The sequence below is a fragment of the Brienomyrus brachyistius genome, unplaced genomic scaffold, assembly GCF_023856365.1.
Source record: "Brienomyrus brachyistius isolate T26 unplaced genomic scaffold, BBRACH_0.4 scaffold76, whole genome shotgun sequence".
Lineage (NCBI taxonomy): Eukaryota > Metazoa > Chordata > Actinopteri > Osteoglossiformes > Mormyridae > Brienomyrus > Brienomyrus brachyistius.
Window position 1 is genome coordinate 599,336 of NW_026042351.1, and position 27,727 is coordinate 627,062.

Genomic DNA, 27,727 nt, shown 5'->3' on the forward strand with positions numbered 1-27,727 from the left:
ATTATAGTAAATCCAAAGACCCCTGATTTCCCTTTTTTTCAGTGTATATCATTGTATATATTTTAGATTTATTACAGCCAAAGACATCTTGGAGCTGTGAGAAACCTCCTTCTCCTTACATATCCCTCCTTCCCACCCTCCGGTTTTCAAACATGTCGCGAACATAAATCCGAGTATAAAGAAACGCATCCATAACCCATAAATTGTACATATATATCTATACTTATACAGTCTTTACCATTTATAACAGTCCCATACTTTATACCTTTTATGCATAATAGAAACAACATTAATACCATACAAAATGCTTTGGCTCCCACAGCAAACATGATCTATTTATTAAAACTGTGCAGGCAGAATTGGGCACTTTTGACTGGGGTTCCCTGCGACCCCAAAACATTTGTGTTTTTAAAAAGCACCAATCAAAGCAGAAATAGAAAAGAATGATGTGACATCCATCCATCCATCCATTTTCCAAACCGCTTATCCTATTGGGTCGCGGGGGGTCCGGAGCCTATCCCGGAAACAATGGGCACGAGGCAGGGAACAACCCAGGATGGGGGGCCAGCCCATCGCAGGGCACACTCACACACCATGCTCTTACACATGCACACCTACGGGCAATTCAGCAACTCCAATTAGCCTCAGCATGTTTTTGGACTGTGGGGGGAAACCGGAGTACCCGGAGGAAACCCCACGACGACATGGGGAGAACATGCAAACTCCACACACATGTGACCCAGGCGGAGACTCGAACCCGGGTCCCAGAGGTGTGAGGCAACAGTGCTAACCACTGCACCACCATGCCGCCCCCTGATGTGACATCATTAGGAAGAAATTGATTGGCAGTCATAAAACGTAATTATTTAAAGAAAAAAATCATCTGTGAGATATGAGAACAATATACCTCTGGGATGTGCAGGGACCCTGTCGGTAGGATGAGGGTCACATCCCTAATTAAATTACAATGCCCCCTCTCTTCTGTTATTGACATCTTTTCATGACGCCTTTTTCAAAGCATTAAAATAAAATGTTTTGTTGGGAATAAATTACGTGTACAAGTTTAAATTTAAACAATTTAACAAATATTAAAATATACATCATTCTCACTAATTTAATAATCTTTTGAAAAAATGTTACGGTGAAATTGTTTCAGTTTTATTAAAATTATGTTATTTGTTCCTCTGATTTCATTTTTAGCAATATATGTATGCTTATGTGTGTGTGTGTGTGTGTGTGTGTGTGTGTATGTAAGATTAAGAGATTAATTTTTAACACAATTGGTAAGAGAGAACTTCGATCCTGCTGGGATCCCAAACACAATCTTCCTCCAAGCCACTAGGAACCATTCCGCAGTTGGGTGGCACCCAGGCTGTGTCATATCCACGGTCATGCCAGGTTTTTTGGAGGGGGTGTCCCTGGTAGTCGATCTTCTTTACTTTTCCTACTCGAACCCTCAGCTTGAGTACAGCTCGCTGCTCGTTGACGGGCAGATTTATTGGGTATTTTTGGGCCTTCTCAAAGCTCCGACTGACATAGACTCCACGTCCAAGCATGCCATCGCTGGACTGCCGAAATCCATACTGTTTAATATTTAAAGCGGCTGTCATGGTGGTACCATGGTACATGACGTACGTCCTCCTACCCCTCCTTACGTCAGGCTCCAAATGGGATTCAAAAAGTGAGCAGAAGTCATCTCCAGATTCAGGGAAGCTCGCCATGCTTTACTCTGCAAACCAGTAAATTGGCTTCAATAAGCAGATGTTTTATGTACAAGCAAGAACAATTTGGTGTCAGTTTTATTACAGGAAAGAAAGCTAAATTTTAATACGGTCCATGTTAATTCAGATATTAAGTATAATAAGTTTAATAAGTTTAATAATCATGTTTTATTATAAAAATTCTGTTTTATATTCAAAACAGAATAAGACCATGGAGTAGCACACTTACCTCTTGTACTGAAAATCCACTTCAGAGTAAAATTACTTCAGACCAGTGAATCAAGGTTTTGCTGTAGTTTCAGCTTCACCTAAACTGAAAGACAGACACGTTATATAGACGGCTTTGTCACACCTTTTTCCGTCACAGAAAGAAGTTCTGCCTCCTCGTCTCTACAAGACTAAAAACATATAAAACAAGTTTACATGGCTGATTTCATAAAACAGAAGATAGAAAAATAACCTAAGATGAAATTATTGCTTTAATTAAAGGTGAGAATTGATCTCAACGGTTTTATTTATTATTCACAAGTAAACTATAAGGTAGGATTCGGATCTGTATGCTTTCGCAAAAAGTAAAGAAAGTTTCTGTAATATATATATTGTACTTTATGGGAATCACTAAAATCAGGTCTTATTGGGTGTGGAGTTTCCCTTCCCATGGTTACAGTGATGGGCAGGAACATGAAGGTCACACAAAATCATAAAAAGGAAGGATAGACATGTAACTTAGTCATTTCAGGTGAGGAAAATGAGCCACATGAGACAGGATAGGATCAAGGCTGTTTTACTGGGGTTTCAATGATCACAAATATAGAATTAGATGTAACTTTGTGTGGCTGCTTGTCAGATATGGAAGAACATTCTCAAGCTTGAATATAAGAATATTGTGTCTTATTACAAAGATTTGCATGAATAAATACATTTATTGCCACAAATCCCTAGTATTCATGCACACAAACTCATTCCCGCAGCACCTTAATTACGGAGCCCTGGTAGTGTCTCAGACAGGGTTTCTTCATACTACATCAGACGCACAATTAAGTTTAATGTGCCCATGAAATTCTACATCGAGTTCATGAAATCCCTACAATGTGCAGACAGTTTACTTTCCTGCACTGTTCATGGCCCCTACAGGCTCCACAGCATCTAGTTACCTGAACTGCTATTCTGTAAATGACTGATTAAATACAGAGCCCAGCCTGGGATTTACAACATTTATCTTTCGGTCACAGGTACTGAGTCCTGACTCACTGAGTCACACAGGAGTTAATTACGTTAAATGTCTAATTATGCTTAGAAGTATTAAATCCCAGTATGTGTGTTAAACAGGGGTGGATTTAAGGGCCGGCCACCCCACATCTAAATAATAGAAAATGCAATATAGATTATCTAATATTTGAAGCTGAAGCATAGAACAGGCCCGGTGCAGTTCGGCTGCCCCCATAAATGTAACTGAGCCCTGAGGGCCACCCAAAGCAAAATGTTTCTGCTGATGCCTCAGGTTAAACATTCTCATTTTATCAATTACAGTACATCTGTTGACTTTAGTCATGCGTGGCAATGGTAATATCTTTAAATTATTCTGGAATCTTATTTGTGTTTCTTTTTTTTTTTTTTTTTTTTTTTAATATTCCCTCCACCACCCCCCCTCTCTGGAGGACTACTTTATTTCTGTTTATTTATTCTTTTTTTATTTATTTCCTCAAGAGAGGGAGAGGGAGAGAGAGGGGGACAGAAGGACGAAAACAGAGAAGAAGGGAAATAGAGAGGGAGGGAGGGAGGGAAAAGAGAAAAGAAACAGATAAAACCACAGATAATCTGCTTCAATACCTGCTGATGAGAGAAAACAACAACCAACATCTGTACGAATCACAATGAGAATGTTAAGGAGCAACAGCTGATCAAGACAGTGTGTGTCTGTGAGAACCTGTGTGTATACCTGTATGTGTCTGTGAGAACCTGTGTGCACACCTGTGTATGTGTCTGTGAGAACCTGTTTGTACACCTGTATGTGTCTGTGAGTACCTGTGTGTACACCTGTATGTGTCTGTGAGAACCTGTGTGCACACCTGTGTATGTGTCTGTGAGAACCTGTTTGTACACCTGTATGTGTCTGTGAGAACCTGTGTGTACACCTATGTGCACACCTGTATGTGTCTGTGAGTACCTGTGTGTACACCTGTATGTGTCTGTGAGAACCTGTTTGTACACCTGTGTGCACACCTGTATGTGTCTGTGAGAACCTGTTTGTACACCTGTATGTGTCTGTGAGAACCTGTTTGTACACCTGTGTGCACACCTGTATGTGTCTGTGAGTACCTGTGTGTACACCTGTATGTGTCTGTGAGAACCTGTTTGTACACCTGTGTGTGTCTGTGAGTACCTGTGTGTACACCTGTGTGTGTTTGTGAGAACCTGTGTGTACACCTGTATGTGTCTGTGAGTACCTGTTTGTACGCCTGTATGTGTTTGTGAGAACCTGTTTGTACACCTGCGTGTGTCTGTGAGAACCTGTTTGTACACCTGTTTGTGTCTGTGACAACCGGCTTGTACACCTGTTTGTGTCTGTGAGAACCTGTTTGTACACCTGTGTGTGTTTGTGAGAACCTGTGTGTACACCTGTATGTGTCTGTGAGAACCTGTGTGTACTCCTGTTTGTGTCTGTGAGAACCTGTTTGTACACCTGTGTGTGTCTGTGAGTACCTGTGTGTACACCTGTGTGTGTCTGTGAGAACCTGTTTGTACACCTGTGTGTGTCTGTGAGAACCTGTTTGTACACCTGTTTGTGTCTGTGACAACCGGCTTGTACACCTGTGTGTGTCTGTGAGTACCTGTGTGTACACCTGCGTGTGTCTGTGAGAACCTGTTTGTACACCTGTGTGTGTCTGTGAGAACCTGTTTGTACACCTGTTTGTGTCTGTGACAACCGGCTTGTACACCTGTGTGTGTCTGTGAGAACCTGTTTGTACACCTGTGTGTGTCTGTGAGTACCTGTTTGTACACCTGCGTGTGTCTGTGAGAACCTGTTTGTACACCTGTGTGTGTCTGTGAGTACCTGTGTGTACACCTGTGTGTGTCTGTGAGAACCTGTTTGTACACCTGTGTGTGTCTGTGAGTACCTGTGTGTACACCTGTTTGTGTCTGTGAGAACCTGTTTGTACACCTGTGTGTGTCTGTGAGTACCTGTGTGTACACCTGTGTGTGTCTGTGAGAACCTGTTTGTACACCTGTGTGTGTCTGTGAGTACCTGTGTGTACACCTGTGTGTGTTTGTGAGAACCTGTGTGTACACCTGTATGTGTCTGTGAGTACCTGTGTGTACGCCTGTATGTGTTTGTGAGAACCTGTTTGTACACCTGCGTGTGTCTGTGAGAACCTGTTTGTACACCTGTTTGTGTCTGTGACAACCGGCTTGTACACCTGTTTGTGTCTGTGACAACCGGCTTGTACACCTGCGTGTGTCTGTGAGAACCTGTTTGTACACCTGTTTGTGTCTGTGAGAACCTGTTTGTACACCTGCGTGTGTCTGTGAGAACCTGTTTGTACTCCTGTTTGTGTCTGTGAGAACCTGTTTGTACCCCTGTGTGCACACCTGTGTATGTGAGCGCGCTGGTGTTCAAAAGGTTACTCCATGTAAATGTCTAGTAGTGTGTGTGGGGAGCCACAGCCCCATCCCCAAGGACATAAAGCCGACACGGAGGAGGCCCGGACCCCAGACATCCAGAGGCCCCCCAGGGCATGGGAGCCCCCGGAGGACCACCGCAGGGAGAATAGCAGCCCCTCACCCAGAAAAGGGCAGAGGAGAGCTCCGGAGGGAGGCCATCCGGCAGCCACAGTGCAGGAGCCCCAGGGGGCCGTGGCGGCGAGCCCGCAGGCTACACCAGCGGCCGGCCCCACCAGGGCAGACCAGGCCCTGGGCCCAGAGATCCAAGGGCCCCCCCCACCCCCCAGCAAGGGCCCGACAGAGCCAGGAGGGCCAGATCCCGCCAGGCAACCGCCGAGGGTGAGCCAGCACCCATCCGAGCACCCAGCCCCGGACATCGAGAACCACCAACGCAGCAGCGGCCGGGGGCCCCATCCACCGGCAGGGAGTGTGGCGGGGGGGAATAGAGCCCGAGATGTTATTTCGGGTGGAATCTAGGACCCAACCTGACACATGCGTATAGACAAACAGGCACACACATATACAAGCATACGTTCCCACCCTCATGCACACATAAACAAATATTTACACATTCACCCAACATGGAGACACACAGAAATGAACGCTGTACACATACTCTCACTCCCCATATATACCCCATTTTTTTCCTCTGGCGAGGAGACCAGAAGACCACCCCGGACCCCGCAGCAGCCGAGAAGCCTACCAATCCAGACCCCGACCAGACGGCCAGCTCTTCCTCTCTCAGCCCCCAGCCCCAAATGGCGAACGGAGAACGGTGGTGTGAAAAGACCCCATGCCCCCCTTCGCCCGCTCAGATGTGGTGTTGGTGCGTGTTGTTCTAAAGTGCTTTTAAAACAGGTGAAGGGCATGGCACTAACCACCCCCTGCCGACCAACAGTTGGTGTTAGCTCGGCCCCTCACCAGAACCCTCAATGTCTATGTGCAATTAAAATTGAGATGTGGGCCCTGGCACCAGAGGTAGGGCTGAATGAACAGACCGCCCTCTGGATGCCATTCTGTGTGCCCATCCCCAACGCCCTAAATGTATGTGTCATGAGAGAGTCAGTGATGAGTGTCTAAGTTGTGATGTATGATTGAGATGTATGATTGAGATGCAGGTGGTCGCGAGGGGACAGAGGAGGAATACCTCCCCTGTATCCCAGCAACGCACCTGCACCTCAAAGCCCTACATGTGTGGTGGTGTGATGGTGCGGGAGGAGGGAGGCACTTCGGGATGGGGAACAAAGGAATGGGGGGGGGGCGGCAAGTTCCCCCCCCCTCTGGAGCCAGCTCCCCCGCTGACCCCCATAGGCACCCCCCGCTCCCCGAAATCCACCCAGGGCAGGGGGCCCAGGCCCATCCAGACCGGGGCCCAAGGCAGCGGCACCACCCGGCCCCACAGAGCCCAAGGCTCCTCACTGGCCCCCACTCCAGAGGAAAAACTACCCCCGCCCCAGCATTCAGTCAACTCCCATACTGCATAAGACAAAAGACATCCAGGTTGAGTCCTTCCTCCTCCTCTATTGGATTCCCCCCCCCACCCCCGCAGAGTGGATACCCCAAAAGCAGGGACCCCCCGCGGACAGATGGTAAGAACCTCCCCGCCAGCCGAAGAGGCCCCCAGCTCCACCGACGCGCTGAAGGCCCCCGCACCGGGGCCGAGCCCCCATGCATGCACCAACCCACACCCCGGCGACACACCTACTGTACCAGGACCCAGGACCAGAGCGCCCCCAGAACCCCAAGCCCGTCCCGGATCTACCCAGGAGCAGCACGGCCACCAGGCCGGGAACCTACGTCCGCCGGCACAGGCTCCCCCAGCAGCGCCGCCTGCAGCCGCCAGAAGGATCCCACCCAAGAGCCACCAAAGCCCCATCCAGGCCAGGACCGCAGTCCCATCGCCGAATCCCCCCAGCAACCCACCCCCAGGGAACCCCCAGACGCCCCAAGCCAATATGCCCCCCCCATGCCAACGACACCGACCAAAGCAGGACAAAACCGTGACCCCCCACCCCCACTAGGTGATGGAGCTGATCAAAGGAGCCCAGAGAGATTGATCTAGTGTGGCGGCAGAAGCTGTATCAAGACTAATATGGTTCAACAAACCGTCTCTATATTGGTTGATATTAAGATTATTTTTATTCTTCCAGTTCATAAGGACAGTCTTCTTAGCAATGCATAGGGCGGTGAAAGCCATGTGGGTTGTGTCATAATCTGTAGTGACACCATCTAAGTCGCCCAACAAGCAGACTGAAGGGGATGCTGGAATGGTACATTTCAGACACTTTGATAAGTCTTCACAGATCCTGCGCCAGAACATCTGAGTAGGTGGACAGAACCAAAAAGCGTGGATGTAACTGTCAGGTGTGTCGCCTTGACAGTGTGAGCAGTTGTTAGAAGACGTAAAACCCATCCTGAACATCCGATGCCCTGTATAGTGCACTCCATGCAGGATTTTGTATTGTATTAACTGTAAACTGGGATTTCTAATCAGTTTAAAGGTTTTTAAACATATCTTAGACCAGAAGTTGTGGTCCCAGCTGACTGATAGATCTGCCTCCCATTTTGCAATGGGAAGGGATATTGATTCATCCATTTTAGAAAGTGTCCTGTATATTTTAGACAGTAATTTGGGGGTTTTAAGATTAAGGAATTCTGCCACACTTGGTGGTATTTGTAATTTGATTTGATTAAACCCTAATTTCTTTTTTACTATAGATTTAACTTGTTGATATTCTAAAAATTTGTTCTTGTTAATCCCATATCGTTTAACTAATATGTCAAAGGGAATAAAGTCTATTCCTTCGAATATATGTTCCAAGTATTTAATACCTTTACAACTCCAATCTGGGAAGTTTATCATATTATTATTTAGTAGTACATCAGGGTTGTTCCAGATGGGAGTACGTTTGCATGGGATTAATGAAGACTCAGTCGCTTTTAGAAACTCCCACCACGCTGTCAGAGAAGAGCTGATACTGATGCTTTTGAAGCATTCGTGTCGTTTAATATTTGAGCTAATGAATGGTAGATCCGAAATCTTTATATTATTGCATGGTGCTTGTTCTACGTCTAGCCAAGGCTCATCTAAGAGGGTATATTTTAACCACCCTGAGATGTTTTGGAGCCTGTTGGCTAAGAAATAGTGGTGAAAGTTAGGCCGATCTAGTCCTCCTTTGTCCTTAGTCCTTTGCAGTGTTTTTAAGCTAATACATGGGGGTTTATCTTTCCAGAGGAATTTAGAGATGGCGGAGTCCAGAGATCTAAACCAGTCAGGTGGTGGTTTGCTCGGGATCATTGAAAATAAATAATTAATTCTTGGCAAAACCATCATTTTTATTGAGGCGACCCTTCTCATAAGTGCGATATGTTGGTAGATCGGGGGTGACGTTTGGGCCCTTCCATGTATTGACACTATTGTGCTGGAAGGGTTCGTGTCCCTCTGTGAGGTTAGCAGCTATGTTGTCGGGGGAGCTGCCCCTGTTTGGGTCTGCCAAGGCAAATTGTTCCTGGGTGAGCGGCCAGACAAAGTGTGAGTCACTAACACTAAGGATCATGTGACCCTGCCCAGATTGGGGAGACCGGGACCCTTCCCTGGAGCAGGTGAGCGCCAAATTTACATGGGCCCCCCCTCCTGTGTATCCACCATCTGCAGGGCGAGTTGTGGGGGTTGGGTGCAATGTGGATCAAGTGGCAGTGTATGCAGGGGTTGGGCTTGAGAGGGGCTGGACTCCCCTCTATTCCACTCTTGACTTGCCCCTGGTGAGAGGTGCTGGGCAGGTGTGGGTCTACTTATGTGCTGATTTCACATGGCCGCCATTTTGAATGGAAAGCGAGGCAGAGGAGGGAGTCACCCCAAGTGGAAGCCTGGAAGTACAGTCACATAACGGCTTGGACCGTAAACTTTGAGCTGGTGCCACATTTTACCATAAACGATGCTGAAAAATGGGCTGAGGAGGGATGTTGAATATCAAGAGCAGTTCTGTTAAAAGGATACAGCGACTGAATAGAGGGGAACATTACTGATATTAAAGGATTTTGACAGGCATAGGCTAAGTGTCAATGTACTAGCTATTCAGCAAACATCAAAATATTGTTTGTAGCGTGAATGACTAACGTTACTCATAAACAAGCTTGATTTATTTTCTGAGTTTCCAATTTTCTGAGACAACACGCACAAGCACTATTATCCTGAGATAGGCTGAAAACGCTGGATACATATTACTAAACATACATGGTACATTACAGAGTTAATCAATGGGGTATGAATATATTTTAGGTCCAAGCAGAGTCAGGTACTTCACCTCAAATGGATCTTGGGTTTTCACATAGAAAATAAAAATCTTCAGCACCACTGTGAGGAACTATAGCAGAAGGCAGCTTGGTTATACGAAACATCCTCACTACTGTAAATCCATGATTCTGCAAAAGTGTGTTTTCTAACTTTGAGCTTAGCTTCTAAGTGTCCCGGTTACAAGGAAATCAAGGGAAAGACAAACATTGATCACATTCTCGTCTTTGATAAGATGTACATCCTGGTTCACAACAATATGCCACACTAGCATCAACGAATTTTGTGGAATTCATCCCACCTCAGCCTCATTTTCATTTGCAAAAATGGTGACCTCTGTGAAATAAGCTAATAGCCCCCCCAATTCAGTGCCAGAACATTGGAGTTCACCCCAGTGAGCGAGAGGGTTACCTCCCTTCCCCTTCGAGTTGGCGGAGGGGGTCTGACTGTTTATGTGTATGCACCGAACATCAGCTCAGAGTACCTGGCCTTCTTGGAGACCTGGGAGGGGGGGCTGGGAGGTGCCCCCCGTGGGGACTGCATTGTCCTGCTGGGAGACATTAACGCTGATGTGCGTAGCGACAGTGAAACCTGGAAGGGTGTGATTGGGAGGAACGGCCTGGCCGATCTGAATCCCTGTGCTGCCCACAGTGTGTCCATAACGAACAGCATAGTGGAACATAAGTGCTCCTGTGACCGGAGCACCCTGGGCCGCAGGTGGATGGCCAATGGCAGTCTGATGGGACTGGTAATTTGTCACTTTTAATATCCTTAAACGTCCTTAAACGTTTCATGTTCTTTTAATTAAATTTTTCATTGTCATATTTAGTCCTACGATTTTACTTTGTGCATTACGTATTTTATTTCTTATTATCTTTTCTGGAAAGCACTTTGAATGACCTTCTTATATGAAGATGTGCTATATAAATAAACTTGACTTAAACCAACATAAAATATTCATTCTCTACTCACTTCAGCTTCTCCAGTTTACAGCTGGGATCCTCCAGTACAGCAGAGAGCAGCTTCACTCCTGAGTCTCCTGGGTGATTGTAGCTCAGATCCAGATTTCTGAGGTTTGACTTCAGAGCTGAAGTCAGGGAAGAACAGCCTCTCTGTGACTCTACAGCCTGACAGCCTATTGAAAGGAAACCACAAAATTTCAGACAAAATACAGGCAGCAGCGACCTGTCAAAACACCAGTGCTGACGTTCCCAGTGACTGGCCTGGACCCATCAGAGCAAACAGCCCTTCAGCACCCCCCCCCCCCCCCCCCACCCTTCCCCCATCCCAGGTCTCCCTGTTGCTAATAAAAAGCTGCCATTCGGGGGTAATATTCTGCACTTGGGTTTGCCTGAGTGCCTCTGTTCCTGCAGCTGCCACACACGGTTCACTGAAGCTCACCTTTTAGCGTCACTGACTGTAATAACAGACATAAATGATCAGCTTCTAAATTATACCATCCAGTGAGAGGGACCCACTGCATCAGACAACTGGACTCTCTCATCCCCAGTCCTGCCAGAAGAAGAGCACTGAGGACAGAGAGGATGAGACCCTGGAGTGATGTAAGATCAAATGGTGTGACGTCATAGAAACCGCAAGATGCCCACGGTCGAGCACAAAACCACCCATGAGGAAGTGAGGAATGCCAACAGGAGGCGGCCGACAGCTGATAATAGCCCCAGAGAGGGGGCGGAATATGTTTACAGTGGATGTCAAAAGCTTACACACTCCTGTTGTATTTGTGGGCTGACATAAAGCTATTTAATTAATTTTCTTGAAATAGTTCCTCTTCTTTTCCACACAAATATAGCTCACATTGCTTGTTTTCATTTCAGCATTTACAAAAACAGAAAGTGATATTTCAATAAAAGCAGATATATGATTTTAATCAGCAAAGTGAAAATTATATGCGAATCCTCCTATAACATATTCAGACCAATGAAACAGCTTCCACTGCGGTCGTCAGCCATCATTCTGCCTGGTGTCACCAAACTGGGCTGGCTTTCCTGAAAGCTTTCAAACGCTAAGCAGTTTGTTAACTAGCATTTAAGTTTGGCCGTTAATTAGCAAGCATTTCCCGAAACCCTTCATAACAAAAGTAGATGGTTATCTTGCTGGTAGAGTAACCAGTGCTCCCCCCCCACTCCTTATTTTCTACATCCTTCTTTGAATTTTTGCCTGCTGTCGTGTCACAGAGACACAGAGTTTGGCCAAAACACACTGATGCTCTTTTTCGGGGAATGTAACAATGCTGCTGATATAAGACCCATACAGAGTATCAGACATATGAGTGTCCCAGTTCACCTTTGTCCCACTTAACATTCACCCAGCTCAAAAGGTCTCACAGTACATTCCATACCTGTTGGCAATATAAATACAATGAATGATTTCACTGATCAAATTCGCCTTGTACTGCAAAGGAAGAACTGCAATCAACTGCATTCCCTGGCACAACAACTGCCCTGTGTACCAATCGACGCGTCTGAAGGGCTAAGAGCTGCCAGCCATCGCTGTTACCGGGTCCCTCATCCTCTGACTGTATATGAAGACGCTCAGTCCCCACAAGCCGTAGTGAGGAATTGTCTCTATGAAAAATGACCCTTTTCTTTCCCGAGTGCTTGCAGCTCCCTCTGTGTTGTCCTGTGTATGTGACGCAGCTCCTGACCCTCTGCCCAGTCAGCATGATCCCCAATCCCCATTTATCCCCAGTTATCACTTTGTGAGGCTGGAGAAGTCCTGCCATTTCCTGCAGACTTCAGTCCCAGATCACTGCTGGCCACAGTAGCCTTTCATCCTGGCAGTGATTCCCCCCATTGTTCCCCCACCTCCTCCATTAGTTGTATCGCCGCCTTGCAGAGCTGATGTTTCCTCTTTCTCTGGCTGCTGTCCATGGTTTCTTTGTACAAAGAGCCCCATCACGTTTTCAGCCTATTGGTATATTTGCAACTGATAATTTAATTTGTTATTATGTCTGTGCGTTTTCAGACGTTTAGATTTGGATTATATGTTATATTGTTCATGTTTACATGCGTCATGTAGCAATGATTTGACTCATTTTGCCATTGACAATCGATTTTCCTCTTATTGACAGTTTGTGCTTTTCTCACGTGGAGGCTGGGAAGAGCCAACAAAGTGCTACTTAAAGTTTGTCTGTTAATTCTGGAATAACGAAGGCTTTTGGGAAACGCACATAGACCACACTCATTCTTTACTTACATTTCCCAGCTCAGAAATGAAATTCTCATAACTACTTGTACAACCTCCACATCATCGAGTCCCTTTTGCACATCATACATGCAAAGTCTCATTCTTTTTGTCAAATTGCAAATGCTTTGGCTCAGTAGTGCGAATAATTATGTACAATCATCTGCTGATTCCTACATTTTCAATTGTTTATGACATGTTAGTCAAAATATATGTGACTCATCACCATGAAATGAGTCTTATGGGTGACTCTTATGGGTGGGGAATAAGACTCATTTCGTGGTGATGGGTCACATATTATACTGGTTCTCTGTTGAAAAGTCTGACCCCCCAAAACATCTGGTGTTAGTTCATTGTATAAGTCATTACATGCAAAATGGTCGTTATAATCGCTCAAGCATGTTTTCTATACATCTGTATAACTGCGTGTGTGTATATATACAGTACTGTGCAAAAGTCTTAGGCAGTCCAAAGAAATGTTTAAAGCTGTTTATCTGGGTAGCAAGTGTACTTTGGCTTAGAACAAAAAACACAATTTAACATTAGAACATGTGCAAATTAAGAGTAACGCAATAAAAACTAGTAATAAATTCTTCTGTTTTCTAAAAAGTTACTGATATCTAGTTGGATGGCTAGATGAACTCCGCTTCAGTTCCCAAACTTCTCCTCAGGGGCACCTCAGCCGTTCCATGATTTTGTTAAATTTCACCAACAGATTAATTAAATAATTAAATATATTGGTTTAAAAGGTCAGTGAGAGATTGACTAGCTGTATGAGGTGTGTTAGTGGTCAAGTAAAAAAATACATGGCTGCACTGGACGGTCGCTGCAAATACTAGGATGATTTTAGCAGAGGTTCTGAAATGGCGAAGCTGACACACTTTGACAGGCAACATGTCATAGTTTTACACCAACACGAGGATAATCTAAACATCATGCCATGCAAGGCGCCAAGCTGCATGCCGGGGGCAATTTTGGGTTCAGTATCTTGCTCAAAGACACTTTCATGGGGTCAGGAGAAACCAGGGCTCGAACCTGCAACTCTCTGGTTGCACATAGAAGCTGCACGTTGTGTTGAAGAAAAGTATAGATTTTCATTTGACAAAATATGCTAATGAATTGTAAAAAAATATTAGTGACATTTATCTTTAGATGACATTAATTACATAACTAATAATACTTTGGGAAGAAATGTTTTGTCATTATTATCTTCTATTATCATTGCTTCTTACAGTAAATTATTCTTGATGCCCCCAGTCAGTAGCCCATGTATGTAAAATATGTGTGTAGAATGACGGTTAAACTTCTTCATTTCCTCCAGTGCCTGAACAGCCTGTGATTCCCCAGCTTCTGTCCTCTCTATCATCACTTGCTGTAGTTGTTCCATGATCTGCAGACTGAGCATTTTTATCTTTTCTGTTCCAGTGCTTAGAGTGAATGACATGGACTCGGCCTCCACACTTATCAACAAGTTCCTTCAGATCCTTGTTCTCCTTCACATATTCCTCAGTGGTTTGGTTTTCTTTAAGCCCATCAGCCTGTGTGAAGAGGACACCTGTGTGTTTCAGGGCTTCCTCCCCAAACCACTTCAGTACCATCTTCACTGACTCGTTCTCTTCCCCCAGGATAACATTTCCTGTGCTGCTCTTCCCAGATCCTGTTTTTCCCAAAAGCACAATTCTCACTTCAGAAGGTGCTTTGGGAGAGAAACACGATATCAGTTACCATGAATGTTATACATTTGTGTCAGTTTGATTGAAGACTCATAGCAATGTGCTACAATCAAGCCTGTCAGCAGGAGGCACCGTGAATGTGGTTATAATGAACATGAACATGCCATATTACTGTGGAAATTCTCCAGCAGGTCTTTAGCATGTCTTGGGTGCAACTACTTTATTCTGTCAGCAGATGGCAGTGCAGAGCCACACAAAGCATGAGCGCATGGGAAAGAGACTGACAGTTAGAGGTACTTATTCAACTCGTTTTATTACTGAACACAGATATTTCATCTGTCTGCTTATCCAAAGGAAAACCTCATTTCTATACATAGTTTGTTTACATGAACACTGACAGAAAAGCTTAGATATGCAGCCACACTTATCGTTTTCTTTTCTTTAAATTAACAGGTTTAAGGTGTTCTGTTACTTTGATAAAACACTCAACAAGGTGAGGGGCTTTCCATTTTTGTAATGAACCGTATGCCAAAACAAAATGTTCACGTAAGCATGTCAATTTTCAGCTTATTACCAAAAACAAACAATACGTTTTGACCCTTTCGGCACTCCGTACGGACTGACGTTTTGGGGTAGAGCGGTCTGGATGCTGACAGAGGACACGCGCTTTCAGACCCCTCCTGCAGTCAGGTTGTCCTGGCATATCTGCAATCGAGAGACCGTACTCGGTCCGGGCGTCCAAGTTGCAAGGTTATGTGCTAGAGTAATCCTGTGCGCAATGAGGCATGTATTTTAAACATTTTCCACTAAAATGCAGCCCTAACAATCCATAAACCATTGAGATTATTCACATTAGACGGAAAACAAAGCATATATATTCGCTTCCGCAATGATCCACTCACTAGCGTTATAGGGGAAAGTATATGTATTTATTATAAGCCTATAAATTAAGGAATGGAATTTCACTCAAAAAATGCAATATGCTGTTTATTAAGAAGATAATTGCTTCATATTTTTGCATTATGTATTCAAAAACGTTGTATAGGTATGTTGACCTCCATCAAAACAGTTGGATTAGAACGAGCCCATTATGTAACTGGAACCCCTCCCACATGTAAACACAGTGACGCGCTACAGCGCTGGTTTGTCGTCTGAGGCTATGATACTGACCACAAACACATTCTCAAATTTCACTGCACCAATCACAGCATATGCAGGCAGAAAAATGACAGCAAACAACATTCAGCATTAGACTCTAAAACCATCTGTAATGTCTGTGTTTATCCAGTGGACCATGAACTAAAATAAGCTTTTTATTGTCCAATTTTTATATTAGATGAGACTAAAAATTGAGAAATATCTATATGCACAAGTAGTTTTTCCTGATAAGAAGGATGACATCAAGACTGTCGGCATTTACACATCAGATTATGACATATCTGAGTAGCCCAGACTGTCCGGAAAACAAAGCCGTACAGCATATGTGGCTGACTAATGTACATACAGTATCCATCCATCCACATGCGGGTCATTGTTGCAGGGGAGCCTGGGCCCATCCCAGCCAGCCCAAGGCAGGGGTTCACCCTGGGTATGACGTGCATCAGAAATACAAATTTAAAGTGATCGATATATTAAACAGTCTGGGACATTTAGAATATTACTGTATATTTCCAAAGTTTAATGATAAATTAAGATTTCATTTGATTTGAGAAATTTAAACAGAAAGTTATAACTCTGCTCTGTTATGTTTCAGTGTGAGCCTCTTTTGTCTGTGAATATACTCTGACCCATCGACTGTATAAAACATGGACACTTGTCTGCACTGCCTTCTGTTCTTAGGAAGTGAAGCAAACTTGGTGCATACAAGGTGCCAGAGAAAACATTTTCAAGAACCAGAACCTTTTTTCAAGAACCTGGAACTTCTATCATATTTTCACCCCAGGAACTTGGCCCGATTGTAGGTCCTAGGAGGTTTTTCCTTAATTTTTTTTAGTTCCTACTCCAGAAGATTTCCTTTTCACTCAACCAAGAGCTACTGGGTGGGGCTTATAGTGATAAACTTTGCTAATTGGTTCACCACAAGCCCCAGTGCCAACTTGCGGGAAAAGAGATGAGCAGATGTATTTTTTTTGTACCTAAGTTACACTAAAGGCATCAATGAGTAACTTTTTGCTTGTGTCCCCAAAGTTCTGCACCTGAAAATTCGATTGATAGCCAGTATCCTGTACGTCTGTCTAATATCAGTGGTTCCAGTCCTGAAACTTGCCAGCACTTATTAGTAAAATAACGTGACATCATTTTTAGTCTGTGGAGGTCGAGAGACTGTGGGAGGTTGAGAGTTTTGGGATCAGCAATATGTTATATGGGTATTTGTGGATTTTTCATGTTGCATTTCTGTAAAGGTACCTGCCATAGAGGTTGGTGTTGACAGTTTTCAGCTGGTTTCCAATAAATTTTGTCCTCATATTATGTGGGTGATTCTTTCAGCTCAATGAGACAGTAGGAAATACACACAGGTGTATCCTGCCATTCTGACACTATTCTTTGGTAAGTTTTATATTTACAGAAGACATAAAAATGACAGGGCTGAATTATTTTGCGGGGATTATAACCACCACCAAGTGTTATAACAGAACCATGTCAGGACACTAGGGGGCACTAAAGCATTGGGTAAGGGGAGATACAAGAAAAGGAGAGGATACAGAAGTAAAAGGCTGAGTCTGAATGCATCTGTGGTCGTGGTCTGTTGGAAATTCTAAGATTCGCAGCAGAATATTATACATGGTGTCAGAAGATTGGCAGCAGGAGCCCGTGAGTAGAAAACCAACATTAGTTTGAAGGTCAGAGGAAATACAGAGGATCTGGCAATACTAGGGCCTGCTACAGTAAGTGAGGGAGCTGGCCAGCTTACAGATGCGTTTCCAAGAGGGGGAGCAAAGAAAATAACATGAGAGGTGGAGCAGATATTTTCAGTAGAACCTCCAGGAAGCTTCAATTTTGACAGGCCAAGCAGCTGGACTTTGTGCCTACGATGCTTGATGAGTGATTTTGAGGAGCTTCAGGAATATCTGAAAAGACTGAGGAAGACCATTCAACTCGCTGATGTACATGACTGGGGAGAAAAGCAATAACACGCTGGTTTTGTCTGACGAACAGAAATAGTTTGCAGAGACGTTTACATTTACATTTATAGTATTTGGCAGACGCCCTTAGCCAGAGCGACTTACATAAGTGCTTTAAGACGCTGCGATGAATTTTTCCGATACTAGCTCAATAAGGACCCAGGCTATGAATACCATCTATCTGAACACTGTTGAGAAAGTGCAACAATAATAATTTTTTTTTTGTACACATACACACACACGGAAAAGAGCTGGGTAAGAATACAGAGTACTACTTCAGGTATTTCTGAAAAAGGAAAGTTTTGAGTTGTCGCTTGAAGACAGCCAAGGTTTCCGCTGTTCGGACATCAAGGGGGAGTTTATTCCACCAACTAGGTGCCAGGACAGAGAAGAGCCGAGATGTGTGTCGTCCTTGTGCCTTGAGGGGTGGTGGGACCAGTCTAGCAGTGCTGGAGGATCGGAGAGATGGGGGTGCAGTACGGGGTGTGATGAGGTCTTTTAGGTAGGATGGTGCCAGACCATTTTTGGCTTTGTATGCGAGCATCAGTGTTTTGAATTTGATGCGGGCAGCTACAGGAAGCCAGTGGAGGGAGCGTAGCAAAGGAATGGTGTGGGAACTTTGGAAGGTTGAAAACAAGTCGAGCAGCTGCATTCTGAAGCAGTTGGAGGGGACAGATGGCACGCAGTGGTAAACCCGCTAGAAGCGAGTTGCAGTAGTTCAGGCGTGAGATGACGAGGGACTGGACGAGTTTCTGGGTAGCCTGAGTGGAAAGAAATGGACGTAACCAAAACCAAAAGCCCTGGCTGAGTATTTTATTATTAAACACATTATAATATATGAGAGAGCAAATTTTAACAGCCAAAATCAACAGGCAGGTGAATCAGCAGGAAGTTGTATTATAATATAGTGTTAGCTGAGGTGGCATCACCATATGCACTGTCAGCCCCTGGACATGGAGCTCTGTACACATGGAGGTGAGAGTCAGCTTGGCAGCAAAGGGCAGCCACCTGCAGTGGCACCTATGGAGCTGGGAGTTAAGGGCTCTGCTCAAGGGCCCAGAGACATGTGGCTGTTCTGCCAAAGCCAGGCTTGATCGAGCAACCTTCTGATCTTCCGAGGCTTAGCCCACTCTGCCACATATTAGGATCTGTGTGGACCTAACAAGACTCAATGGAAGTGTCTGCTGAAAGAGGCACATACTCCAAGCTGTGGATGACACACTTGCCAAACTGGACGGAGCAGTATCGTTCTCCAAACGGGATGCCTGAGTGGGATTCTGGCAGATACCCTCATATAAAGACAGCCCTTGATGACCTTCATTACACTCCTTCAGCAGGTACTGTTTTAACAGACTGCCTTTTGGGATCTCCTCGGCACTCGAGCACTTCCAGCTGAGAATCTCTCAGATTGTTTCAGGCACACCTAGAACAATGTGCTATACTGATGACATTTTGGTAATTGGCAAAGACCAGAGGGAGCATGACGATAGGCTATGCAAAGTTCCCCAGAAGTTTGAGAATGCAGACCTCACTCTAAATGAACACTGTGAGTTCAGAGTGAATGAAGTGAAGTTCCTGGGACATAAAATAAGCGTAACAGGGACTGAGGTGAATCCCGACAACATTAAAGCCGTTATCAACATGCCCAAACCTCAGAGTACTGAAGGAGTGAGACGTATCGTGGGGATGGTGACCTACATTGGCAGGTTTTCTCCCTGCCTGCCCCCAACCAGATGGAGAATACAGCCCAGTGATGTACATGTCTGTGTAGGAGTCTGACTCCCAGTGAAACCCGATACACACTGATCAAAAGAGAGAAACTCCGGTGTCAGCAGATGCATCGTCATACAGCCTTGGAGGAGGGCTAATGCAGAGGCAGCCGGATGGAGAATACAGACCAGTGATGTACATGTCTGTGTAGGAGTCTGACTCCCAGTGAAACCTGATACGCACTGATCACTGATCACACTTGGTGTGACACGGGCCTGTAAGTGAATGATCATATGTCTCTTGGGATTCGACGTCACGGTGCATACAGACCACAAGCTCCTCATCTCCTTCATAGGTTCTCGACCACTTGATGACTTTCCTCGAGGAACTCAGACTCAGATTGAGGACGAAGAGATTCAAATACAGAATCATTCATGTTGCAGGATAACAACTGGTGGCAGCTAGTGTGTGACCACAAGCTCCACTCGGATCCGAAAACACAAGGGAGAGTGACACACTGGAAAGGGAGAGTGACACACTGGGAAGGGAGAGTGACACACTGGGAAGGGAGAGTGACACACTGGAAAGGGAGAGTGACACACTGGAAAAGGAGTGTGACACACTGGGAAGGGAGAGTGACACACTGGAAAGGGAGTGTGACACACTGGGAAGGGAGAGTGACCCACTGGAAAGGGAGAGTGACACACTGGAAAGGGAGAGTGACACACTGGAAAGGGAGTGTGGCGTCTATATCGATTATGTCATGGAGCACATTCCTGTGACAAAGACTAAACTAGGTCAGATTAGAGACATGCTGAATGAAGACAGAACCACGAGGCACTAAGACAGTTCGCAGATAGAGTTTAGCCTGTTCACAGGAAAGCCGTCCCAGGGAATCTCTTACCTTACTGGTCGTTCAGATTGGACACACATGTAGCAGAGGATGTCCTGCTAAAGGGAGAACAAATCCTTATTCTGACCAGAGACATCAGAGAAATGGAGGAACAGTGTGACATAATCTGCCAGCATTCTGGCCAAGTAACAGAACCTCTCCTCACAACACCTTTGCCTGCAGGAGCATGGTAGAGAGCGGCTGCAGATATTTCCCAGTGGGAAAAAGATCACTACTTAGCTGCAGTGATCACTTCTCCAGATACATAGAAGTAGCCAATCTGCCGACTCTCACAACCTGAACATGTCACTAGTAGCCCCTGAGTTTTCCCAGTGCAGCAGAGAGTCAGAGAGCTGTTAGAGCAGTCAAACAGATACTGAATAAAGATTAGGATCAGAAAGCTCTCCTGGCTTACAGAACAACTCCATTAGGACATGGAGTCTCACCAGCAGAACTGTGATGGGGAGAAGGTTAAGGTCTACAGTTCCAGTCCCTCCTCAAACACTCAGAGCGGAGTGACCAGACCTCTAGGCCATTAAAACGAAGGACATGAAGATAAAATGAATCAAAGAAAGCTTATGGAGAAAGAGGCAGAGCAGGAGAGCAAAATATCAGGCAATTTACCCTTTCCCTCAGCTTATAAACCCTGATCATGGACTCCGTGGTGGGAATAAATGCTCCTTTTCTGAAGGCGTCTTTGCTGTTAACATGTCTTTGCTGTCCAGGTGTAGATGTGACAAGACTATCATGTGGTCTGCTTGAGGTGTGTTTGGTTCATTTTGGTTTGACAGTGGCAGGAATGTGGCGATCACTGCATGTTTCAGTCACTGTACCCACAGCTCAGTAAAGCTATCCTCTTTGCTATGTTCTCCAAAGGTCTGTCTGAGGGTGTCAGTGAGGTCGGCTGCTTTGCTAAGATCAGCCTTAGGTGACTGGAGCACGTCTGGCAGAAACTTTGCTTGACCGAGCACCTTTCTGAACACTACAAGGAGCCCTACAAAACTCAAGTCAATCTGAGACTGCAGTCCTCTGGCTTCTGCAGCTCTCTGGGGATCGGCATCATCTAAAATCTCACCTGGCAGCCTTAGTACAGCACTCAGCCTCTCCGTAAGGTTTCTACACGCAGCACGGCAGCAGGCCCATCTAGTCTCACTGAGCCTTTGCAGTTCCCCTGGGCCCCACTGAACATTTATTTCTGAACATCCACCCATTTCTTGTGAACATTTGAGCCTGACATGAACACATACAGTCTTTCCAGCAAAGAGAAGAAAACATGCAGCTACAGGGACATTTTTCACACAGTCAACAATGACAAGATGCAAACAGTGTGGGCTACAGTGAACATAAAATGCATATCTGGCAACCTCTCTAACTCCTGTTTGGACCCCAGAGCATCTGCCACTCATGACCTTCACTGCTTTGGCCACCAGCTTCTCTCTGTATTCCAGCCCATACTTATCCAGACATAGAAAAGAATAGAATAGAATAGAATAGAATAGCTACTTCATTGTCATTCAGAACATACACGGTTAGTGCACGTCAGGGCAGAATTACATTGCATTGACTCATCATCGGCCCAGTAGAGTAAATTAAAAAAGAATATAAAGTGGAATTAACGTGGAATATGCATAAAAATATATTTACAGCACTATAGCAGCAAACACCAGTGTACGTCGCCGTTTCAGACATATTGCAGTAGACAATTAAAAAAATAGCATGAGGTATTGAGAGTTCAGGAGTCTAATGGCTTGAGGAATAAAACTCTTAGAGAATCTGTCTGTCCTGGTCCTGATGCTGCAAAGCCTCTTCCCAGAGGGCAGAAGGGCGAACAGTCCGTGGTGGGGGTGGGCGGAGTCTCTGATGATGTCATGGGCTCTGCTGAGACAGTGTTTGTGCGCAATGTCCTGGATGGATGGAAGAGAAGTCCCGATGATCCTCTCTGCAGTCCTCACCACTCTCTGCAGCCATTTACTGTCTGAGGCTTTCGAGCTGCCAAACCAGATGGAGATACAGCTGGTCAGCACGCTCTCTATGGTGCCTCGGTAGAAGGTGCTGAGGATGGGAGAGGAAAGCTCTCTTCATCCGGCACAGGAAGTGCAAACGCTGCTGAGCCCGTTTAACCGGTGATGTTGTGTTTGGTGACCAGTCCAGATTGTCAGTTATCTGCACCCCCAGGAATCTGACGCTGCTGACCACCTCCACAGCACTGTTGTCAGTGACGACTGCTGAATGACTGGGCTGTTTCCTCCTGAAGTCCATGATCATCTCCTTGGTCTTCTCCACATTCAGGATCAGGCTGTTGTCACTGCACCATCCCACCAGTCTCTTCACCTCCTCTCTGTAGGGCAGGTCGTCGCTGTTCCTAATGAAACCCACTAATCTACTTTGGATTAAGCCTGAACACCACCTCTCACCCCCCCATCATAGACGCCCCACCATAACACTGCCTTAACATATTACCTGCACTGAAGCCTGTTTGGAGTGAGGTGTTTCAGTGCTGCTCCGGTCTCCGCCCACAGTCCAAAGGCGTTCAGGGTTGGCTGATCGGCGTCTCTAAATTGGCTCTGTACTTGTCTGAGTGTGGCTGTGTGAGTGTGTGCGCCCTGTGGTGTGTTGGTTCCCGCCCAGGGTTGGTTCCCGCCTGCACCTGTTGTTCCTGGGATAGACAATTCTATATTATTCTATTATAAATTTATATTTAGTTACATCAAAGGCGTTTGGGTAGCTTGCAAACCCTATAGACTATTTACAAGGTAATAAAACTCTTACATACATGTAAATGCGTGTGCAGATTTGTCTCGAATTGAAAATGTCACAGCAGCCAGGAGACCAAAGCTGGCAGCCCTGTGAACCTCTGACATATATGTAAATAAGCGGGAAACCTTTTCCTGCCACTGAATTCGCTTTCATTAGTGTGTCATCCAGGCCACACACTGGTTTGTGTTAAATTTGCCAGACAAAAAATAAAGATCAGGCTAAATAAAGATGTGACTCAGAAATGCCTGAGTGATTCGGTGTCCAAGGCCTGTGAGATACTGGCACCATATCCAAAGGGCCCCATCGCGGGGACCCAGATAAACAGCTTTTGGAAATGGATTCATGCATTTCATCTAACTCAGTACAGAAAATCACCTCCAGACATCCAGACAGGACATCAAGGGCCGTGCTGCATTTAATCGTAAGCTTGTTAAGGTATAGAGGCCTTCATAAATGTCGAGTTTTGCAAGAAAGGTCAATCTTTTTTGAAAGCTGCCAGCTGCGAAAGTATGTTGGATTATTGAACAAGACATACAGTAATAACTGCTTAAACAAGCTGATTTATCAGTCTGTTTTATAATAATACACTCGTCCTTCCTGAATAACCCCTCACCCTGTTGAATACAGTGATCTGATGCCCATTGCTAATGTATGGCGTGCAGCACTTGATACTCACAGGATGCTAATTCATTGCATGGAGATTTCGGTTCACTTACATTTTCTTCATATTGTGTGCGGTAAGTGCAATAACCAGAGGAAACCTGGTAATCTACTCAAACACTTCTAGGTCTGATTTAGAGTTAAGGCAAGAGAAAATGTTATTTACTGATTTTCAAAGTGTTCTCTCATCGGTAACACTTTATAAGCACAAATAATGTAGTATTATGCTGTTACTTAACCACAAACTAAGTCATAGTCAGCAGCTTGATTTTGTCCGTAAATATGACCGCTGCACACGCTGCATCTAACCGCTGCTGTCCTGGATTTTTAAAGGTCGCCGACAGGAAAAGGCAACATCACGTTCATCTCAAACGGGAAAGTGCTGAACTTCAGCGGCGCGATGTCTGTTACTGCTTATATATGGATGATTTATGGCTCATAATATTATTGGGGTTTTTTTATTATAAAAGAATGTAAATGACTGCTAGTTACAAACTTGTATAAAAAGATATGTCCCGTTAAAATGGAATAATCATATTTTATATCGCGCATATATCCGCTTTCTTATAATTTAATTCTGATCGTATTTTATTTAGTAATCTGTGTTTTGTCTCCACCTAATGGCGGCTCTGAAAAGTACACATTGTTTCCGGAATGATCGCTTTTCTGTGAATTGACGTGTCCAGTGGAAGTAAGAAATATGGCAGCAGCTTGATAGAGAGACATTATAACTGACTACAGTCACTGTATAGAATGTTAATCTGCAATAGCAAATGAATCCAATGGTGGATTGTCAATGGATGTCTGTGTATATTTTTACACGTCTGTTATTAATGATAATGCATGCAGATAAATTTAGTGGCTTTTGCCAGCCGGGCGTGGGAGGGATTCAGTATCTATCTATGTATCAATTTATCTGAGTCAGATAGATAAGTGGGGGCAGAGGAGTAAGGGTGCCTGGGCACCTGCCCGTTCTGTCTGACGGGGGCATAATCAGACCTATTACAGTGGGCTGGGGGTGGCAAGGGTGCCTGGGCACCTGCCCGTTCTGTCTGACGGAGGAGCATCCAGACCTTTTACAGTGGGCTGGGGGTGGCAAGGGTGCCTGGGCACCTGCCCGTTCTGTCTGACGGAGGAGCATCCAGACCTTTTACAGTGGGCTGGGGGTGGCAAGGGTGCATGGGCACCTGCCCGCTCTGTCTGACAGGGGCATAACCAGACCTTTTACAGTGGGGTGGGGGTGGCAAGGTTGCCTGGGAAACTGCCCGTTCTGTCTGACGGGGGTATAACCAGACCTTTTACAGTGGGGTGGGGGTGGCAAGGGTGTCTGGGTAGCTGCCCCTTGTGTCCGATGGGGGAGCAACCAGACCTATTACTGGGGGGTGGGGGTGGCAAGGGTGTTAATTATTTAATAAAACAAATTTCATTATTTATTGAAATATATTAATAACATTTTTATTTAATTTATTCCACTGAACCAGGACAGTAACAGGACATAATTATATTTTCCAGTTTTTTTTCGGTCTGTTATGTCTCCAGTTAAATGATTATTATACACATTGATTGAGTGTCATTGTGTCAGTTATGTTCAGCTGCAGTAATACAGTGAATTTAACTTAATCCAGCAGACTGTGGTTTCATTATGTTACTCAGTTATGCTTTGGGTGACGCTGAAGCAGGATATTAATAGGACAGAACAGAAAGCCTTTATTGTCATTGTACAGGGAGGAAATACAGTAAATGGACATAAATATATAAAATGTACATATACAGGGGAGAGGGAAAGCCCCCCCTCAATCAGGATTACATTTAGTTACATTTTAGTCAGAGAAAAAAACGTATAAAACTATATTTTTCATGTTATTCAGCTCACTGAACACAGGCATTTATCTTTTGTCAAACATACAGTCCTGTGTAAAAGTCTTAGTCAGTCCAAAGAAATGTTTAAAGCTGTTTATCTGGGTAGCAAGTGTACTTTGGCTTAGAACAAAAAACACAATTTAATATTAGAATGTGTGCAAATTAAAAGTAACACAATAAAAACTAGTAATAATTTCTTCTGTTTTCTAAAAAGTTACTGATATCTAGTTGGATGGCTAGATGAACACCGCTTCAGTTCCCAAACTTCTCCTCGGGGGCACCTCAGCCGTTCTGATTTTGTTAAATTTCACCAACAACTGAATTAAATAATGAAATATAAGAACATAAGAACTATACAAACGAGAGGAGGCCATTCGGCCCATCAAGCTCGCTTGGGGAGAACTAAACTAATAGCTCAGAGTAGTTAAAATCTTATCTAGCTCTGATTTAAAGGAACCCAAGGATTCAGCTTGCACTATGTTATCAGGAAGACTATTCCATACTCTGACTACACGTTGTGTAAAGAAGTGCTTCCTTAAATCCAGCTTGAAATGTTCTCCCGCTAATTTCCACCTGTGGCCACGAGTTCGTGTATTTAAACTAATGCTGAAGTAACTATTTGGTTGAACAGCATCCAAACCTGTTAGAATCTTATATACCTGGATCATGTCCCCCCTCAGTCTCCTTTGCTTGAGACTGAACAGATTTAGCTCAAGTAAACGTTCCTCGTATGACATTCCTCAAAGACCAGGAATCATTTTTGTGGCCCTACGCTGTATACACCTTTTCTAAGACCACAATGTCCTTTTTAAGATATGGTGACCAAACCTGCACACAATATTCTAGGTGAGGTCTCACCAAGGAATTGTATAATCTTAGCATTACCTCCCTTGACTTATACTCCACACACCTGGAGATATACCCCAACATCCTATTGGCCTTTTTTATTGCTTCCCCACACTGGCGAGAATGGGACATGGAAGCATCAACATACACACCAAGGTCTTTCTCATGATCGGCTACCTTTATTTCAGTGAGACCCATGAAATACCTGTACTTTATATTTCTGCTCCCTAGATGGAGTACCTTAAATTTATCGACGTTAAATTTCATCTGCCAGGTATCGGCCCAGTTACTAATTAAATCAAGATCCTGCTGTAGCTGCTGAGCTGCTAATTCAGTATCTGCTACACCACCCACCTTGGTGTCATCATGTATTGGTTTAAAAGGTCAGTGAGAGATTGACTAGCTGTATGAGGTGTGTTAGTGGCCAAGTCAAAAAATACATGGCTGCACTGGACAGTCGCTGCAAATACTAGGATGATTTTAGCAGAGGTTCTGAAATGGCGAAGCTGACACACTTTGACAGGCATCATATCATAGTTTTACACCAACAGGAGGATAATCTAAACATCATTTTCTTTGCCTGCCTAAGACTTTTGCACAGTTCTGTACATTTCAGAGTAAAAAGGATTATAAAGGTTAAAAGGCAGAGATTTTACCTTTTTGCCAGGAGAACCAGCAACACGTCACAGTGACACAGAGGAGTTTCTATAAACCCAAAACCCTGGATAGAGGGACTCAGTGAATGAGGAGGTGAATCTGTGCAGGGGGGTCAGTCCATCAGAGGAGACTCTGTAGAAGTACAGAGCACCAGCCCCCCAGTCCAGATACACTCCTACTCTGCGGGAGCCTGAGGGCTCTATGGGTATGAGAGTCTGTTTATTATTGTGCCAGACAGAGTAACTGTCAGTATTACAGCACAGACTCCATGACTTGTCATTGGCTCCAAGTGCACAGTCATAACTCTCTCCTTTCCTCCTGATCCCTTTATAAGTGACTCCTATCCAGGCTGCATCTCCATCCCACTCAGCCTCCCAGTAACAGCGGCCAGTCAGACTCTCTCTGCAAAGAACTTGGGGGCAGCTGTCAAATCTCTCTGGATGATCAGGATATGGCTGCTCTGCCCCCCATGTCACCTTCCTGTTCCCCCCTGACAGAGACAGGAGTCTGTTTGCTGTGTTGGGGTCCAGCATCAGCTGGCAGGAGTCTGTAGGCAGGAGGAAGAATTATCACTAGATTTACCGAGTTTTTATTCTCTGCTGAGAGTCCCAAGGTGTTTGTCACCCCTGCTGTGATTTTCGCAGGTCTTCAGCCCCATCCTCCTCCTGCTT

At 44.8% G+C, this 27,727-nt stretch overlaps 1 protein-coding gene and 2 long non-coding RNA genes across 3 annotated transcripts in view; 1 reads left to right on the top strand and 2 right to left on the bottom strand.

Annotated features, from left to right (window-relative positions):
- Positions 1-3,710: 3,710 nt before the first annotated feature.
- On the bottom strand, positions 3,711-5,654 carry LOC125726796 (uncharacterized). Its single transcript, XR_007388398.1, has 6 exons — positions 5,289-5,654; positions 4,885-5,032; positions 4,777-4,852; positions 4,405-4,488; positions 4,021-4,116; positions 3,711-3,758 (listed from the first exon to the last, which is right to left on the bottom strand). It is a non-coding gene; the product is annotated as an uncharacterized LOC125726796 (long non-coding RNA).
- An 8,013-nt stretch (positions 5,655-13,667) lies between these two features.
- LOC125726799 (uncharacterized) overlaps positions 13,668-27,727 on the top strand; it is a 148,114-nt gene continuing 134,054 nt past the window's right edge. The window contains exons 1-2 of the long non-coding RNA XR_007388401.1: positions 13,668-13,734; positions 26,889-27,034. This is a non-coding gene — a long non-coding RNA (uncharacterized LOC125726799). The remainder of the gene's footprint in view (positions 13,735-26,888; positions 27,035-27,727) is intronic.
- The window catches only part of LOC125726780 (NACHT, LRR and PYD domains-containing protein 3-like), a 189,224-nt gene continuing 188,265 nt past the window's right edge, over positions 26,769-27,727 (bottom strand). The window contains exon 15 of the mRNA XM_049003240.1: positions 26,769-27,603. Within this exon, the coding sequence (XP_048859197.1) occupies positions 27,083-27,603 (521 nt within the window). The 3' untranslated portion in view covers positions 26,769-27,082. The remainder of the gene's footprint in view (positions 27,604-27,727) is intronic.